At 55.9% G+C, this 17,143-nt stretch overlaps 6 protein-coding genes across 6 annotated transcripts; 2 read left to right on the top strand and 4 right to left on the bottom strand.

Moving 5' to 3' along the window:
• Positions 1-677: 677 nt before the first annotated feature.
• Positions 678-986, bottom strand: N657DRAFT_679418 (uncharacterized protein; the record flags this gene model as incomplete). Its single annotated transcript, XM_062796187.1, has 1 exon — positions 678-986. One exon carries the CDS (start codon positions 984-986, stop codon positions 678-680), a length of 309 nt encoding a protein of 102 aa, XP_062650278.1.
• A 4,264-nt stretch (positions 987-5,250) lies between these two features.
• On the bottom strand, positions 5,251-10,246 carry N657DRAFT_615307 (nucleoporin-domain-containing protein). The gene is made up of 3 exons (XM_062790463.1): positions 9,680-10,246; positions 6,460-9,599; positions 5,251-6,399 (listed from the first exon to the last, which is right to left on the bottom strand). Exons 1-3 carry the CDS (start codon positions 9,981-9,983, stop codon positions 5,566-5,568), a joined length of 4,278 nt encoding a protein of 1,425 aa, XP_062650279.1. The 5' UTR covers positions 9,984-10,246; the 3' UTR covers positions 5,251-5,565.
• A 69-nt stretch (positions 10,247-10,315) lies between these two features.
• N657DRAFT_615309 (NAD(P)-binding protein) lies at positions 10,316-11,858 on the bottom strand. Its single transcript, XM_062790464.1, has 2 exons — positions 11,552-11,858; positions 10,316-11,489 (listed from the first exon to the last, which is right to left on the bottom strand). Exons 1-2 carry the CDS (start codon positions 11,723-11,725, stop codon positions 10,635-10,637), a joined length of 1,029 nt encoding a protein of 342 aa, XP_062650280.1. The 5' UTR covers positions 11,726-11,858; the 3' UTR covers positions 10,316-10,634.
• Positions 11,859-11,961: 103 nt separating this feature from the next.
• On the top strand, positions 11,962-12,880 carry N657DRAFT_689020 (uncharacterized protein). Its single transcript, XM_062796971.1, has 2 exons — positions 11,962-12,185; positions 12,256-12,880. The coding sequence occupies exons 1-2, from the start codon at positions 12,120-12,122 to the stop codon at positions 12,709-12,711; spliced, it is 522 nt and encodes a 173-aa protein (XP_062650281.1). The 5' UTR covers positions 11,962-12,119; the 3' UTR covers positions 12,712-12,880.
• On the bottom strand, positions 12,863-14,195 carry N657DRAFT_654855 (galactose-1-phosphate uridylyltransferase; the record flags this gene model as incomplete). The annotated part of the gene is made up of 4 exons (XM_062794541.1): positions 12,863-13,086; positions 13,142-13,922; positions 13,990-14,041; positions 14,095-14,195. The coding sequence occupies 4 exons, from the start codon at positions 14,193-14,195 to the stop codon at positions 12,863-12,865; spliced, it is 1,158 nt and encodes a 385-aa protein (XP_062650282.1).
• Positions 14,196-14,951: 756 nt separating this feature from the next.
• Positions 14,952-17,122, top strand: N657DRAFT_643296 (transcriptional adaptor 2). Its single transcript, XM_062792523.1, has 2 exons — positions 14,952-15,279; positions 15,382-17,122. The coding sequence occupies exons 1-2, from the start codon at positions 15,187-15,189 to the stop codon at positions 16,858-16,860; spliced, it is 1,572 nt and encodes a 523-aa protein (XP_062650283.1). The 5' UTR covers positions 14,952-15,186; the 3' UTR covers positions 16,861-17,122.
• The last annotated feature ends 21 nt before the right edge of the window (positions 17,123-17,143 follow it).

The following is a 17,143-nucleotide window of genomic DNA, read 5'->3' on the forward strand; positions in this document are numbered from 1 at the left end:
CAACCATCGCTAGTTAGCAGCTGAGTTGACTATTGGTGCAATTGAAGCGCGGCAGAGACAATGCATGGGCTGCGCGGATCCGGATGGGTGTGATGGAGCGGTTTGGGTCTCGTCAGATAAAGAGGGAAGGGGGAGTGGCCGGTGATGTTGAGGATGTGATCCCAAGTGGCAAAATGATCGCTATGATGTTTGGTGCTTGGCTTCAGTCTGATATTTCAGTCAGGAGGCCTTTGCGCCCTTCTACACTCAGAACATAACAGAGAAAGGGGCCCCAGGGTCGCCGTCTGCGATCAACCAGAGTGTAATGCGAGGAATATCTCTCTGAAATCGAGTTCCCGATCAGTCTCATACAGACATGCACTAACGTTGCTTGCCTCTCCACCGAATGTCTAGTTACCCCATTTGCTTTTCATAAATTTCCCTTTCTTCGGTCTTTGGTTAACTGCAGTGAAGTCCAGACTCGACGGTCCCTACATGTAAGGTAGGTAATCCCGTAGTAGATTATGCGACATCCCTTTCTCTCCCCTCAGCTAACCACTCTTCAGTGTCCATCCCCTTTCACTAAGGTAAGATGTTCCATCTCAACCATGAGTTCCCCTGGCTCCCCTAAGCACAAGCCATCTCCCCTTCTATCACCACCAGCCAGATGCATGTGGAAGATGATCGCACGTTTGCTTTTACTCGCACCAGCAGACATTTTTGCAGCTCGCCGTAAAGTCGCAGTGGAATCCCGTCGCGTCGCAATACGCGTTGGCATTGTCTGCCGTGCAGAGATTCAGCAGCGCGGCCGACTTGCAGTGCGGCGTGCCGTAGTTGGCGGCGACGGCGGCCGCGGGCGTTTTACCGCCGTTAGTGACGCCGTCGTCGGCGGTGGCCTCGACTGGCGCTGCGACAGTCGGGGTGAGGAGGGCGAGCGCCGTGATGGTGACGAGCGTGAGGAGCTGCAGCGTTGTGTTCTTGTTAGTAAGCCTGCCGTGAGAGTGCATAACTAAAATAGGATTGATGAGAAGTAATTAAGACGTGCCTTCATCTTGAGGATTGTTGTTGGGAAAGAGCTTGTCGATCGGTGGATGCTCGAATGTCGATCCTAGCCGGTGCGACTGCGAACACGGCAGTTTGGGTCAAGAGGACAGATTTCTCGACTGATCCCGTCTGTGGCAAGGGACGGGACACTCGAATGGTGATCCTGAGCTTGTAACGAGAAGACGACGAGCAGTAAGCTGAGACAAAAAATTTTTTCTATTTGACTCTCTGGGGCTGGCTTGAGCCGCTGAGCACCGACTTCTGATCTTTTGCAGGGCTTCGTGGAGGAAGGTGTTGAGGAGAGTGAGGGGAAGGGGTACTCCGTTGAAACTAATCCGACGGAAGGCGCGCACCGGAAAGAAATAACGCCAGGAGTTAGTTTTTGGGAAGTGCGTGCAAAGGATGGTAATGAACCAGGAACGCATGGTGTGGTCAAGCTGGGATGGAAAGTGTATTGCGAAGCAAGCCCAGTTCTCGGGACGCAACCGTCCAGTTGCTGCAATGGATTGCAACGGCGAATAAGCTACCTAGTACTCTATGAGTCTGGCGGGAATGGGTGCAAGGGATGGGTAACCTGGGCGCCGGGATGGGGCAATTGAAGGAGAAGGGGATCTGCGGTGATCCGCAGGGGATAAACCCCAAGGAGGAAGCTCCGAAAGGTGTCCCTTTGAGAGTCGCCCTTCCGTACCTCCGGGAACTAATTCACTGGGTATCGAGTGGAGGAAATGGAAAAATCATGGGGGATTTGGGGAACTGCACATTGGAGTTGGGACATGCAGCAACAGTCACGACCATCCAATATACGGCAATATATACCATTCATGTCTCACCCACCATCGCACGACTTGCACCGGCTTTAGACGCCCGCAACTCGGGGATTGAACTCCCCACCATTGGCATTTGTAGCCCCTAGACACAGCATGCTGTTCTGGAAGCAAATACATGTTGCTCAGAGCAGCTTGTCTTGCTCCGACCTTTCAATTCATTAGAAGCCATCTCCGGTTCCTTGGCTCGCAGGAAGGTCATATGATGCGCTGAGACACCCCTCCCTTTTCGCGTTCTCTGCTGCTACAATACATGTACCGGCATCCATGTGTCATTCCACCGAATGAGAAGCCGTCAGCCTCCATTTGTCGTTTTCAGCAAGGCCACCCAATCGTCGTTTCAGGTATAAAGTGTCTCCATTTATCCATATTTTGACCCGATGATGGGCCCATGTTCGAATATGCAGGCGAATTAATCCACACTATCCGTTGTGGACTGTGTACACCTCTTTGGTACCAGTGTCCACTCCACAGGTTGACAAGAACACGTCATAGTTCTATTTGTGACTCCCGTGCAATGCCGGAAGTGCTTGTGCTGTACGTGACCGAGACTCAAATCTTCACAGTCGCCTTAATTCAAGTCTCCATGCCTTCCAGCGGATGGTGATTATCCGCGTTGTGATCCCATAAAGGCCTCTATGTATGGTCAGCGCGGAGATCTGAGACAGACGGAGCCAGCAGCTGCAGCACGTTTCACCGTTACTACTGGGGACAAAAATTGGTTGTCTCCGAGACAACTTGACAAACACGATGGAACTGAGCCGCAAGTCATCATCATGACTATCCCAATGGTTCAGGATAGATCTCCTGATCCACCAACGGGGCAGAGGTCTAGATGAGGGCTATATAGGATTTTAGAAATGGGGGCCCTCGAGGCCACCTCCGTAGAATGCATCTAGCAGCATTCCTCCAGATGTTAAGAACAAAGAGAGCGACCTGGGACAGCGACGTCGTTATCCCATTGCAGGTGTTGAACTGCTACTCGTCATGAAAGCAGCTGAAAACCTCCAGTGAGATATAGTCAATCAGCACGTAGTAACAGTTCAGCCACCAGAGAGCTGCTTCCTCGCCATACGTGCATTCTCAAAACCCAGTCACTTGCTGAAACTCAGAGGTGATCTCGATCACTTGTCTAATTTTCCAATCCCAATGCGTTGAAAATGGGAAACCTGATACTTCGTGGCATGCGGCCGATGACCGTGTGACATTCTGGTCGGGAGTAATAACGGCTGACTATTGCGTGGTCGGGCCAGGCAACTGTTCGACGCGGTCGAAATCATGGTATCGCAGGTGCTCATCGTTGTCGGCCAGAGATCTATCCAGCTACTAATACGGAGGGAAATCGGCCTTTTGTAGCTTCAATCGCCAGCCTGTTGTCGGCGAAGGGGCTCATGACGACATGGGATGCCCAGTTGCGCAGTGAATCGCCCAGTGGAGCGCGTCAGAGGCTTGCCAATATGCTCTGCATTGATATAAGAGCAGGGCCGTGGCACAATGGGGTCGAAACGGCCTTGTTTTTGGCCGATCAGACATCAATGGCACTTGTGACTTGATCCTTCCACTGCTGGAGGCGCTATTGTCCGCCTTCCGAGCGTCCTTGATATACTAGTGTCTGTCCCAAGGACAAATACTGTCGACTTGGATAGGATAGGGTGAAGGCCGCAGCGTAGGCTTCCATCATCGAAGCAGGTCAGTATCTGACTCTGCAAGTACTCCAGGTTGTGCCTGTTGTCGTTGAATATCCGTACAGTGACCTGCTGACCAACAAGAAGGGCGGCGCAATCGTTTTGGATGTATATCTTTCCGTGTAAGCTGGTTTAACGGGGCAGATCATGGATAACAGCCGGATCACACGAGGCTTGCCAGTGTCACCAAATCCGTGGACTTGAAGAGGAATGGAATCAAGGCGGACGCCGCGCAAATGGGCCTGGTTTTGGATCTGAGCGAAGCGGAACTGTCAACTCCAATTGAGAGGTGGCGGGAAGGCCCCAGGCCATTGGGTGACTGGATTGCTGGTTGGAGTAATGCAGTCGGCGCCTGTTTGGCTTTCTGGATTGGCAGCTGTCGATGCCGCAAAACAACTCCTTGAAACGGTCGGCTTTCATCATCTGGTGACAACGAGATGGTCGGTGCAGGGAGTGTGTCGGAGTGACCAGGTGCCAGAGTCAGACTTGCCCACAGAAAGGACAAGTTCGCGTCTCGGAGACTGTGGCGACGACTATATCGTCGATGATTTGTCTATTCGTGTGGACTGAGATGCAAGAGACAATGATAATGTCTAACCTGGGACCAAAACTCGGAAGAGCTCAACGAAGAGGCGCCGGCGCGAACTGACCCAGGCGACGGTTGCGACTATAGAATTGCATTGGTATCGCTCGGCGCAGTACTCCTCAAATCCTGGAATATTGACGCGACGGGAGACGGCTGGAAGTCTGTCGGCCTCGCTGGAGGAAACACAACGGGTGTGACGATCAGGTAGCCACTTAGTTTTCAGACTGATGAGAGAACGACATCGTAGGAGGTGTTGGGCGGCCGGCCCGTCTGCCTCGCATCGACATCGACGAGCACCTCCGGCCTCGACACACCCACGGCCCGCATCCAGTCCAGGGACTGGTCGGATTGCGCGACGTTAGTTCGGTTTCGCTCAACGATAGCTGTCAAACCATTCAGAACAGATGGGCCCCGCTGGGTGCCTTCTCTCCCATACCCCCAAACCGCCGTGCCGCGGCTTCGTCAGGAAACACCAGTTTTGCCAGCCGCGGGCCATCCTTGGTCAAGGTTCGGCGGCGTGATTGCAGTCGTTGGGCCCATTCCCAAACAGGAGGAGCACGAAGGGTGGTTGTGGCGTCAGTGTCTGGCCTAAGTTCACGACGATTGTCGAGCTGAGCAGCCAAACGGTGCAGGTCGAAGAGGTATAAGTTGGGCTTCTGCGGTGGAGACAGGTGATAAACGAACAGACAAGAGCCGGGAAAATGAAACCACTCGAAACATATATTGTAACCAAATCCAACTCGGGTGAACCCCAATTTTCCCAGTGTTTTGTGCCGAGCGACATGGAGGCTGCGATAACCACCCGAATGTTGACACACCCGAACAGGAGACGATCCAGCCCTCGGGTTCGGCGTCAAGACACACATGTGAGACACTGGGAGAACGGAAGGTTGGCTGCCCGTGCCTGAAAGATGCCTTTATAGAGCAGGGGAGCACGACTTCAAGTCGCCTGGCTCCTGATTATCAGTTGGTGTATGTGCGTTCACCATGAAAACCTCGAAGCTATTTCCATCCTCTGATGGTGTCACACCAAGAGTCACCGTGACACATCCTCCAGCCACACACACACCGGCAGTTGGGATAGGAAATAACAATGCCCAACACGGAACAATCAGCAGTTCTCATCAAACTAGCCTCTTGTTTTACCTGCATATCAAGCACCGGCAGCCAGAAGACGCCACCTTTCACAGGCAAAACCTGAATCGCCCTTAGTAGTATGTATGTACATCCGTAGTATTATACCTGACCAAACACAAACCCCAAACTACAGTCACACCGTCACACGCAAGCACGCTGCTCTAAGCTAACATCTTCTTTGCAACATCATCTCGCCTTTCCTGCAAGAGTCTGATAGAACACCCATCCAACAGCGATTCCCCTACCCTTCCACTCCTCACTATTTTCTGTTTCATGCTCATGCCCCGCTTGCTCGTGCCATAAACCGGTCTCACCGAAACAAACTTCCCCCAAGCAACCCCTCCCCACCCAAAATCCCATCCACACTTCTCTTGAGCGCCTTAACCACCCGCCTCAGCTCCAACAGCTCCTCCACCTCAGCCGACACGGCGCCGCCAGCCCTAGCACTAGCCGGCGCGGCCGGCGAAATCTGCACCAAACACTCATCCGCCCTGGCAAGCAACTCACTGACCCACGCACCAATGGCCCCCTCCCCGCCGCCAGCACCACCACCACCACCGGAACCCGCACCGCCACCACCCAAGGCCCCGACCCCAGCAGCCCTCCTCTCCACCTCCCTCACCCACGCCTCCACGGCCGCCGCGATCCACTGCACGACTGCCTTCCTCCGCTTCCCTGTGAACGGCGCCTCCTGCGCATCAAACACATTCTCGAGCACCTGCACCACTAGCGCATGCGGCACGCCGAGGTTCATAAAGAGCCTGACGGGCCAGCACGGGTCGGCGCCGATGGACGCGTCCTGGCCTTGGTTGACCGCATATCTGCATACCTCGGGCAGCAGGGCGTCAACGGGAAAGACGAGGCTGTCGAGCGACGTGCGGTGGGCGATGAGCTGGATGACCTGGGAGACGGACTCGTAGGGCAGAGGGGGTTCGCCCGTGAGCGGCGGGGCACCTTCAGGAAGCGGGCGGCCTGCTTGAACGAGCGCCCAGTGCGTCTGGCGCTGTTCCGTTTCGAAGTGGGTTTGCTCGAGAAGCTGGGACCACGTGTCCATGATGACGCGGGGGTTGTGGTAGTCTGCGGCGTGGAAGATGAGGAGGCAGAGGTCGAAGTAGGCGGCCTGGTCGGCGTATTCGTTGTAGAGCTGTGATAGGAGAAGTTAGTGAAATTCGAGATTGAGGAAAGAAGGGGGATAATAACCCACCTCAGTTACGCCCTTGATCGGCCCGTCAAGAGCCTCCTCGATATCGGGCAACTTCTCCTGCGCAATGCGGGGGTCTGCCCGCAGCCGCTCGAGCAAATCGTCCTGAATATGCGCAATCTCGAGAAGTTCCGTTACTTCATGGTTGAGCAACTGCTGTTGTTGACGGCTAATGCCAATGGTGTTAACACTGGCATTGCCCTTGGCGCGACTGAGCAGCGTGATGCGGTCCTTGAGCCCAATGTTGAGATCTGACTTTGCCAGCGCCGCCTGGACCTGGGCGGCCTCAAAGAAGCGGCTGCGGTGTGTGTAGAATCGGCAGAGGAGCTCCGCGTGCTGGTAGTCAGTCTCTGCCAGCCGCTGCAAGTACGTGATGACGTGTGGGGAGTCGATTGACAAAATCCGGTCGGTCCAATTTTTCTCAATGTACCATTCGTACAGATCGAAATGGAAGACTTCGTCATTTGAGTCGTTGACGACCAAGTACGCCTCCATACGCTTCGTGGCCGCGATGGTCGGCCGTCCATCGATGACCTCAGGTTCGCCTGCGAATGCGACCTCAAGCTTGTCGAGAACCTCGTGGATCAGCGTGTAGCATATCTTGCGCTCGTCGAACGCCTTTTTACGCGAGTCGTTTGCCGGCTTGCCATCATTGACCCAAGACAAGGCCGTGTTCCCCCTGTCCTTTTGCTGCGCTACGGTCAGGCACAGCTGAATGGCACCAGCGTAGTACTTGAGCTCGATGTACTGCTCGACAGCACCCCGGAGGTTAGCCGGGGTGAGGCTGCCTGCGACCTGCTCAAACAAACGTAGGCTCTCGGCCAGTAGTGTGCGGAGGGCGTTGGGATTTTGAGTCTGCTCGCTGGCGCGCTGCAGCTGCTCCTGGGCCTTGAAGGTGACGACATCGTCGGCAGAACAGAAGCTACCGCATCGCCTTCTCAGAGCGTCGGCAACAGTCTCGACGTTGGCGCCGCTCGCAATGTTGCGATTAACAATTGCCTTAACCAACACCTTGGCGAGTTCTCGTCCGGGAGCTTGAGAGAACAGCTGCTCATAGGTTAGATCCCGAAGCTGTTGCTGAGAGGTAGGGTCCAGGCGGGCGTAGATATCCGAGACGCGCTCGTCGAACAGCATCAGCACGAACGAGATGCCCTCCGAGACGCTCTCCATCAGCTTCCGCAAGCCGTGCAAAGCCTGGTGCTCCTTCTGCAAGGCAATTTCTTCCTGTCTGCCGTATAGCCGTTCGGGTGGACCAGCAAGCCCCTGGATTGTGCTCTTGTTCGCTTCGAGGAAATTCCGGAGGCGCTCCACATTCTCCTGTATCATGACGAGCTTGGTGGTCGGAATGGTCGACGAGATCTCTGCTCCGATCCCGACGACCTTGGACTTCCAGAGCATCCGGATCAGACGGGTGAGGTACAGAGCCAATGCGTCATGCCGTGAAGAGAGCCGGACGCACTCTGACACTGCTTGCTTTCCGTCCGACTCGCTAAGTCTTGGCTGGCCACCGTACTCGACGAACGCCATGCGGGCATAGTCTTCTGTCTTCCTGTCTGTTGTCCTGGTGGTGCCAGTGCGCAAGTCACTCCCCTGACCGCATGCGACTGCCAGGGCCGCGGAGACGGTCTCAACGCGGCCGTACTGGTGGAGAAACCTTCGCACCTCCCGGTCAAGGCTCTCGTCACCAGCGCACGTCCTAAGCGCATTGGCGAAGATGTCGACAAGTCTCCTCCGGCGGACGACGTGTACTCCCGTGTTAGTGAGTATCGCAAATTCCGACGGGGAATTATCGAACTGGACGGCGAGCTCATTGCCAAAACCAAGGGGCTGCTTTGAGGCGGAGAACGGAGGTGTCGTCAGACCGATCTCCAGAATCCGGCTGCCACTCGCCAGGTCAATCCAGGTCCCTTGCTCAAAGTACTTGAGCAACGACGTGGGTGTGGTGATCTTGATTTTGCCCGTATCCGGTGCAGAGACGAAGAGAATATCGGCACTGGGCTGTTTCCGGACGACGTCAAAGAAATAGCCCGGCGCAAACCGGACACCGAGACCACTGGGGTCGAGCGCTCGCGAGGTCTTGTCTAATTGCCCCTCAGCGGTCTGACTTGTCATGGTCCGGGACCGGGCTCCTGGTTCCTGCGGCGGAAACTTGACGAACTGAAGCTGCATGCTCTGCGGTGCGAGACTTGTGGACCCTCCCATGCTGTACGACGCGGAGCTAGTGGCGCTCAGAAAAAGGCGGCAGCCTGTATCGGTGAGAGCCATGAGATGCAGCTTTGAAGCTTCGGTGGCGGCGATGGGACTCAAGGAGACAATATTAGTACGATCAGTGAAGAGAGGGGAGCTGTCTGCCATGTGGGCAAAGTCGCGTAGACAGCTCATCTTGTCCTTTTCGATGACCCTCGTAAGCTTCTCGGGAGACTCCATGTGGTAGGTGCGGATGGTCGAGCGGTTGGACAGCGAATAGAGGAGATTCCGCGTGTCGTCAACAACAAGGGCGATGAGTCCTTCCTGCTGCCGCTGGCCAAACGGCAGTCCGGCCAGCGGAAGACTAGGGACGACCGACGACCACCCCGGATGCGTGTGGTTGATCTTGCCGCACCTGCTCGAGAACCACCTCTCCTCCTGCTGGTAGAACAGCTCATGGATATCTGTATCGGTGTCGCCGCCGAGGAAGATGCGGCCGGTTGTGGTGCCAACGATGAAGCTGACGTCGCTCCCTCCGCGATGGACCGCCATCTTCGTCTGATACAGCGTGACCGTCTTGGAGCCGGACGGGGTGGGAGTAGCGGCGACACCTAGCAAAGTAATCTCACTGGTGGTGGCAACCACCAAGATGTGCGTGATGGTGTTGACGAACACGCCTGGCTTGGGCGGCACAAGAGCGACAGCTGTGATGGTGTGGGTGGCATCCTCGTACCCAATAAGCTCTGGGTCCGGATGTGTGTAATCCCACAGGAAGAGGGAGTCGTCAATCGCAGCCCAGGCGTAGTTTATGTCAGCGAACAAGCCAATCTTGGTAGACACGGCGCCCTGGTTTAGGCGTGAGAACACCTGATCCGGTATGGGATACGATGACACCTTGTGGAACGGGGCCCATGATGAATCGGCGAATTGGATCTCGTAGTCGGACGACGCGCCAGCTATCCAGAGCAAAATGGTCAGTTCCTGATCCCAGGTATACAAACAACCAAAAGGCGGCGGAGAGGAAAGGATGGCATACGTCTGCAATAAGAGTCAAGGTCGGGGTAGCTCTCATCGAGCTGCAGAGTCTGGTTGATGACCTGGGCGGCCTTTGCCTCAGGAGGCAGATCGTCTCGGGGTTGCGACGGTGGCAACATGCCCGTAGCAATTTCTGGCTGTCCCGCCCCCAAAGCGGTTGATATCGGCGCTGTTGTGGTCCCGACTGTGCTATTCGCGCCAGGACCAGCAGTCTCATTGAAGTTGAGCTTCCGCCGGACCGTGTTCGGTCCCGGCGTGTTGATAAATGCCCCAGGGATCTGGCGCATTGGCGTGACGGGGTTCATGTCGGCGGCGTTGGGGGCCCTGACGAGCCCGCAGCGCGGTCAACGAAGCTGTCGTCGGTCGGTTGAAGTCGCAGCCGCGAGATGTAAATGGAGCTTCCCCCCTTGTTCGTTCGGAGCTGACTTCCTGCAGCTCGTGTCCTCGGGCAATTAAACCATCAAAGCGACTTGGGGGTAAAGTTGGGAAGCTAGCTAACTTGCTGCAAGGCTGTTCGGATCACGATGTCGTCGTTGGAAATGCGGGATGCTTTATGCAGCTGCCAAAGAAACTTGGCTCGAAAGAGGCTGGTCATAAACAATTTTTGGAGAACGGGATGATTGGGCGACAAGCAAGGCTGGGCGACACGCGAATGCGCTGGGATTGACTGGAGCCGCGCTAACCTGATTCTGCCACCGCCACCCAGAGCTATCATAGTAGACCTGTCACCTGTCCAGAACCCAACGTCGATTGCAAGAGACACCCGGAAGTTTCACACTGAGAACAGAGAACAAAATCTAGAACGTGCTGTTCTAGACAAAGTCGTAACATCACAGAACTTAGACTTCAGGTACTCCAGCAGCCTAGCCATTCACTTTGCCCATCACTATCCCATTTGTTTAGGTAATACAGCCTCAGCTCCAAAAAGCTTACACTTTCCCATACACCCGGCCCGCTCACTGCTTCTTAGCCTCCCGCGCTGCCTTCCGCAGCGCCCGGTTCCGGATGTCAACATGCATCCTCTTGTTGAACCAGACCGTCACAGCGCTCGTCGTGCCCACGGTGTTCTCAACCACCCACTTGAACGCATCGTGGCTCCACCAAGGCGTGTAAGTGTTGGGGAAGTTCTCGGTGCCGCCCAGGCCGATCTTGCCCAGGGCCGAGCGGACGAACTGTTTTGGGCCGGGGATGAGCAGGCTGGTGCGACGGACCTTGCTCATGGCCGTGGTGACCAGGTAGCTGAGGACAAGGTGGACGTCGACTCCCTGGGGCTGGAGCTCCGAAGCGAGCGAGGTGCTCCAATGCTGCAGGAAGGCCTTGCTGCCGCTGTAAGTCGCGAGGTATGGAGTGGGCATGGCACCGGCGAACGAGCCCATGGTAAGGATGAGGCCCCTCTTGCGCTTCGTCAGAATGGGCGCAACAACCTGAGTCGTCTTGAGGGTGCCGAGGCAGTTGATGGTGACAATGTTCTGGAGCTCGTCTCGGGATGTCTCGAGGAACGGCACGGGGATGCTGTGCGACTGCCCGACGTTGTTGATCAGAATGCCCACATCCAGACCCGAAAGCAGCTGAGCCAGGCGCTCGTAGTCGGCGTCGTTGTCCTGGGAGTAGTCCATCGCGAGTGTCTTGGTCTGCAGACCGGACCATCTCAACGTGAGTTCGCGAGCGAGGGTGTCGAGCTTGGACTGGGTGCGGGAAACGAGGACCAGGTTGAAACCCTTAGCGGCCAATTGCGAGGCAAACTCCTTGCCAAGACCATCCGATGCGCCCGTGACGACGGCCCAGGTGCCCTTCTTGCCATATTTGCGAAGCTGTTGTTGGAGCTTTTGTTAGCGAGGTTCTCGGATATACTTTGAGGGGCGCAACGACATACATTGGTGCCGCTAAGGATGAAGCAATTCAGCAAAAGCTGGAGGAATGACAGAGCTTTTCTGGCGACGAAGAGGGCTCCAACACCAGCCAAGGCCCAGTGCCCGGCCTGAGGGATGGAGCTCCAAAGCTCGATAGCTTTGTCCATTGATCGTTGGACGGTAAAGTTGAACGCCATGATGCCGCGGTGGCTGTAAGATTTATCAAATCAGCAGTGTGTCGTCAGAAGCGGAACGCCCTTTTCAAGCTTAATCAGCTTGTTGCTGATTTGGACACGCTGACCGGAGTGCTTCGACCCAGATCTGTTGTTGAGAATTCTTGATAACGTTCAGGAGCCCCTGGTGGAGCTGAGAGCTTTGACCAACTACCCTACCTAAAAGCGAGCCGAGGCCGGGGGATTTAGCGGCTCAGAGGGGAAGATCCCCTGTCACATTATTGAGCTTGGCATTTTAGGGCTGAGTTGGGCAGCTTTTCATACCTTGTGTTGACTTTTTCCTGCTCCCATTCCATCCCTTTCACCTTTCGTGACCTTGAAAAGACTTGTCGTCCTGCAGCCGAAGCTCACCAGAACCATGGACAAGCTTCAGGCGTTCCTCCCTTCAGGGGAGAAGGGCTACCTGCCCTACTACCTGTTTGTGGTCAGTCATGCTGATCCCGCCTCTCGTACTACTTTCTCCAAGAGTCCAACTAATCCCTTGCTCGACCTAGATCTCGATCGTGGCAATGGGCAACGCGCTTCAGAACTACGCGACGCTGCACTATACGCGCCGCATCTACAACGGCCGCTTCGTCCCCAACCCCTCCCTCCCGCCGGCCACGGACCGCTTCAACCCGGAAGACAGCACCAACGTTGTCAAGCCGGCATCGTCGACGGGCAAGGAATCGGAGAAGGCCAAGGACCAGGTGTCGCCGCTCGCCGCCCGCCTCTTTGGCACCTACACCTTCATGGCGGGCATCATCCGTTTCTATGCCAGCTATCAGCTCGAAAACCCGGCTCTGTACCAGCTGGCCCTCTCCACCCACGTCATTGCCGCTGTCCACTTTACCACCGAGATGCTGGTCTACAAGACGATCAAGTTTAGCGGGCCGCAGGTGTTCCCTTTCCTTGCGGGATATAGCGGGGCCATCTGGATGCTGTTGCAGTACAATCACTACGTGCAATAAGTAGTCTTGGCCAGGACCAGGGATGTGGCTGGGTGACTGTGCCCGTACTGTTTGCAGCTCTACCCTGCGTTGCGAATGGAGAGAGTCTAGGTGGCTATCTAATGTTAATACCCCTGGTACAAAATAGATGCGTGTGCCCCGTGTCAATCAGTTAGTTCAACAGCTTGCTGTACAGCTCTCCGCCGCAGTTCTTCAGGCGCGCAGCCGCCTGCTCAGGGGTAATGTCCCGCTGGGGCTCGGCCATCAGCTCGTATCCTACGAGGAATTTCCGCACGGTAGCAGACCGAAGAAGTGGCGGGTAGAAGTGCATATGGAACCAGCTGGTCTCAGCCTCCTCCTTGGTGCAGTCGAGTGGCGCCTGATGGATGCCGGAGCCTGTGTCACGTCAGTACCGGAACCCGCTTCTCAGGCAGGGCATTGGCACACTTACTGTACGGAAAACTGGTTTCGAACAAATTATCATATCGCCTGGTAACCTCCTGCATCGCCTCGGCGAACTGCAGCCGCTCCTCGTCCGTTAGGTCGATCAGCGCGCGGACATGGCGCTTCGCGATGATGAGCACCTCGAACGGCCAGACCGCCCACCACGGGCAGACGACGAGGAAGCCCTCGTTCTGCCACACGACGCGCTCCTGCTTCTCCATCTCCAGTTTGGCGTAGTCCGCCAGCAGATGGCGGCCGTGCTCGCTCCGGTACTTGGCCATTTGCGCGAGCTCCTTGCCCGGCTCCTCGGGCAGCGTGCTGGTCGTCCAGACCTGGCAGTGCGGGTGTGGGTTGGAGCAGCCCATGGCGGCGCCCTTGTTCTCGAAGATCTGCATGTACCGCAGCTGGGCCTTGGGGAAGTCCACCTCGCCGTCTGGAATGGCCGGGATGCTGGCAAGGGTCTTGTCGGCCTGCGCCCTAAGAGGGTGGGTGGGGGACAGGTGGCTGGCGTAGATGTGCGTCCAGGTCTGGATGACGGGGACGATTTCCGCCGCGGCCATGTCGGCTAGGGTGATGTTGTGCTTTGGGGAGAAGGTCAGGACGTAACACCGGCCGGTGACCGGCTGGGCTTGCAGCAAGAGGGAGGCGACGTCATCCTTTTTGGTTTCCGGGTTGTATTCCTGTTGCTCCTCCTTCACGGCGCTATAATCGTTGACGAAAGTGAACGTGTTGGAGTACTGGGGGTTGCTGTCGCCCTGGGCGCGCTTGTTGCCCGGACACAAGTAGCACTGCACGGAGATTTTGGTGAATACATTCACTCATTCGACAATCATTACACACCGAAAGTGGGCATACCTTGGGATCGTACTCGGAAAGGACATTTTTGGATGGCGCCTCTTGCTGGCCTCTAACCATGCATCAGCATCGGTGGCTCCCTGAGCGTGACGAGACAAGACGTACTGCCAAGGCCGCTTGGTGCGATGAGGCGAGACCAAGAGCCACGATCCCGTCAATGGGTTGTATCGGCGATGCGAGATGTCGTCGAGTACTTGGTCGGGCATCGTGACTGATGGGGGCGAGCTATCAAAAGGAAAGCGATGTCCCTGGGATGCAATGCAAGTATATCGTAGAAAGTAAAGGTTGGCAAGTCAATTTTCAATCGCGATCATGGGCGATTACCACGTGCAAGTCGATGGTTGCACTTGTCCCTCCGTCTTGATTGTTCAAGCAGCGGGGTCAACTGGAGCTCGGTTTCGGCAGTGCCCCGTCGCTACTGGAGAAACCGGGATATGTTCGGGGAAGCGAGAGTCTGAGGAAATCAAATATGTAGACTGGCATCTGGCTTGCTTAATTCCCGCGCTCTGTGCGCCTGGCGGACACCATGGTTTCGCAAAGTTGAGGGGCCATATGACTTCTGTCTCACCAAGATCACAGCGAGGGCAAGCAACACTCAGTCTTCCTGCATTGATATCGAAAAACATCCGCGGGTGTATTGACGAAGCACGAAGTCTTTGCGTGTAGTACGTATATGATTTAGCAACAGAGGATCGTCGACTCAGACATGGAAGATTAGACCGTGCGGAAGTCCGTCGTCCCAGAAGGTGATTGTTACTAGACCTCAGAAATCGAGTCAAAAGTTGGCACTCTCGGGCAATCTCATCCCGATCCCCGTCAGGTTTTATCAGGGTTAGGGTCTGCAGTATGGTTCCTTATTCGTGCGGGACTGCGGGTCAACCAGGAATCGGCGGTTCGGCAGATCTTCGGCTACTTCCCCGCTCAAACCTCCACAACGCGCCCGGAATGGCGATTGCCAGGATCAGCCATCAGCCGCATCATCGAGTCGCGTTCCATCGAATCTAGCGACGGCGCCATCGAAAGGCATCAAATTACGTGTCGCTCCCCCTCCATTGCCTCTGGCGCCATCAGTAGGCGCACATATGAGCAGCCCCGACGCCGTTATTCGCATCGCATAAGCGCAGTGCGCCGTGCTTGACCTACGTACCCCTGTCCGCGTAACACTCCCCCAACCGGCGCCCACGCACAACCTCGAGGATGGGCGTCATCAGGAAGAAAATCGCGGCGCGGGGAGGCGAAGGCGGTGTAAAATATGTCTGTGACGTCTGCTCTGCAGATATCACTTCAACTGTAAGCGCACACATGGCGCCTCTTCGCGAACCTTACCTCATACTGTCCCAACGCAATGGCACATGCCAGATTGAGTAGACCTACTGACACGTTGCCTTCCAGGTCCGGATAAGATGCGCCCACAGTGCCTGCAACGAATATGACCTCTGCGTGCAATGCTTCTCCAACGGCTCCTCGAGCAACGCGCATCAGCCTGCTACGCATCCCTACCGAGTCATTGAGCAGAACTCGTTCCCAATCTTCGATCCAGAGTGGGGCGCCGACGAGGAACTTTTGCTTCTAGAAGGCGCCGAGATTTACGGGCTGGGATCCTGGGCGGATATCGCTGACCACATTGGCGGGTACCGGCACAAGGACGAGGTTCGCGACCACTACCTGAAAGTATACGTCGAGTCACCAAACTTTCCCCTTCCTAAACGATGCAGCCCTCACGATATGGAACTGGCAAACGAGGTCTCCAGGGAGGAATTCCAGGCCCGTAAGAAGCGAAGAATCGAGGAACGGAGAGAGGCTGCCAAGAATGCGCCTGCCCTTCAACCCAAGACAAAACCCACCGCCAGTGTGCCAGCCTGCCACGAAATTCAGGGCTACATGCCCGGCCGCTTGGAGTTTGAGACCGAGTATGCCAACGAGGCTGAGGAGGCAGTGCAGCTCATGCAATTCGATCCCGGAGACGGCATCAACCCACGGACGGGGGAACTGGAGCCCGAGATGGAGCTCAAGCTCACCGTGATGGAGATCTACAACTGCAGGTTGACACAGCGGGCTGAGCGGAAAAAGGTCATTTTTGAGCACAATTTACTGGATTACCGCGAGAACACCAGGATTGAGAAGAAGCGGTCCAAAGAAGAGAGGGATCTTCTAAACAAGGCGAAGCCCTTCGCACGGATAATGAACCGTGTCGACTTTGAGCAGTTCTGCCAAGGGCTTATCGATGAATTGAACATGCGACAAGCGATCGCGCAGCTTCAGGAATGGCGCGGCGTTAGGATCGGCGACCTTCGAAGCGGCGAAAAGTACGAGCAGGAGAAGGCGCTGCGGATCCAAAAATCCATACCCCTGGGGTCGATGGATCGAGAAAGACTGGCAGCCAACCAGCGCAACAAGCAGCAACCACCCCCGGAGCCACCAAGCGGCGCCGCGCTTTTGGTTGCCCCCGAGCTACCGATCCGTTCTGTGGCCACGGCCGGCGTATTGCACGGCGAAGGACAGAACGGCATCAAAACGGAGCCTAATGGGACCCACGTTAACGGCGGCAGCGTCGTGGTTGCGAACGGGTCTACGCCAACAAAGCCAAAGTACATACCACAACCAATTCCCGGGGTGCAGCCCATGCCGCTTACCCAGGACAATGCGCCGGATCTTCACCTCCTTACTCCTGAAGAGGCGAGGCTGTGCGAGACTCTTCGCATCCAACCCAAGCCGTACCTGATGATCAAGGAGCAGATTCTCAAGGAGGCGGTCAAAGGTAACGGCAGCCTCAAGAAGAAGCAGGCGAAGGAGATCTGTCGCTTGGATTCGCAAAAGGGCGGCCGGATTTTCGATTTCATGGTCAATGCCGGTTGGGTGATCAAAGCTTGAGTAGCGAGCAACGGGGGATCTTGTCAAACTTCAGGGTCAGCTTCGAGAGCTTGCTTAGCAGGATGGCGTTAGGGAGTTCGGAACGGTATACCACAGCAGGAGCGACATGCTTGAATTCATGATGGATTAACTTAAGCAGCAATATGCACATTTCTCAACAGATACACAGGCGTGCTTGAAGAATCGTTGCGAGACTTCTGACCTGTGCTGTGTTTAGGAAATTCAGGGGCTAGTAAACATGAGGGCGGGGCAACGAAAGGATGGTGCCCCTCTTTTCCGCCCA

This window comes from Parathielavia appendiculata (genome assembly GCF_033297405.1).
Source record: "Parathielavia appendiculata strain CBS 731.68 unplaced genomic scaffold N657scaffold_3, whole genome shotgun sequence".
NCBI classification, from domain to species: domain Eukaryota; kingdom Fungi; phylum Ascomycota; class Sordariomycetes; order Sordariales; family Chaetomiaceae; genus Parathielavia; species Parathielavia appendiculata.

Excerpts from the sequence above, each read along its gene's own strand:
- N657DRAFT_643296 (XM_062792523.1), top strand. The coding sequence starts at position 15,187 with ATGGGCGTCATCAGGAAGAAAATCGCGGCGCGGGGAGGCGAAGGCGGT. Across the intron at positions 15,280-15,381 it reads CTGCAGATATCACTTCAACT|GTCCGGATAAGATGCGCCCA; the intron begins GTAAGCGCACAC and ends GTTGCCTTCCAG.
- N657DRAFT_615309 (XM_062790464.1), bottom strand. The coding sequence starts at position 11,725 with ATGGCGTTCAACTTTACCGTCCAACGATCAATGGACAAAGCTATCGAG. Across the intron at positions 11,490-11,551 it reads TCATCCTTAGCGGCACCAAT|CTTCGCAAATATGGCAAGAA; the intron begins GTATGTCGTTGC and ends CTCCAACAACAG.
- N657DRAFT_689020 (XM_062796971.1), top strand. The coding sequence starts at position 12,120 with ATGGACAAGCTTCAGGCGTTCCTCCCTTCAGGGGAGAAGGGCTACCTG. Across the intron at positions 12,186-12,255 it reads TGCCCTACTACCTGTTTGTG|ATCTCGATCGTGGCAATGGG; the intron begins GTCAGTCATGCT and ends TGCTCGACCTAG.
- N657DRAFT_615307 (XM_062790463.1), bottom strand. The coding sequence starts at position 9,983 with ATGAACCCCGTCACGCCAATGCGCCAGATCCCTGGGGCATTTATCAAC. Across the intron at positions 9,600-9,679 it reads CCTTGACTCTTATTGCAGAC|CTGGCGCGTCGTCCGACTAC; the intron begins GTATGCCATCCT and ends TGCTCTGGATAG. Across the intron at positions 6,400-6,459 it reads CGATCAAGGGCGTAACTGAG|CTCTACAACGAATACGCCGA; the intron begins GTGGGTTATTAT and ends CTCCTATCACAG.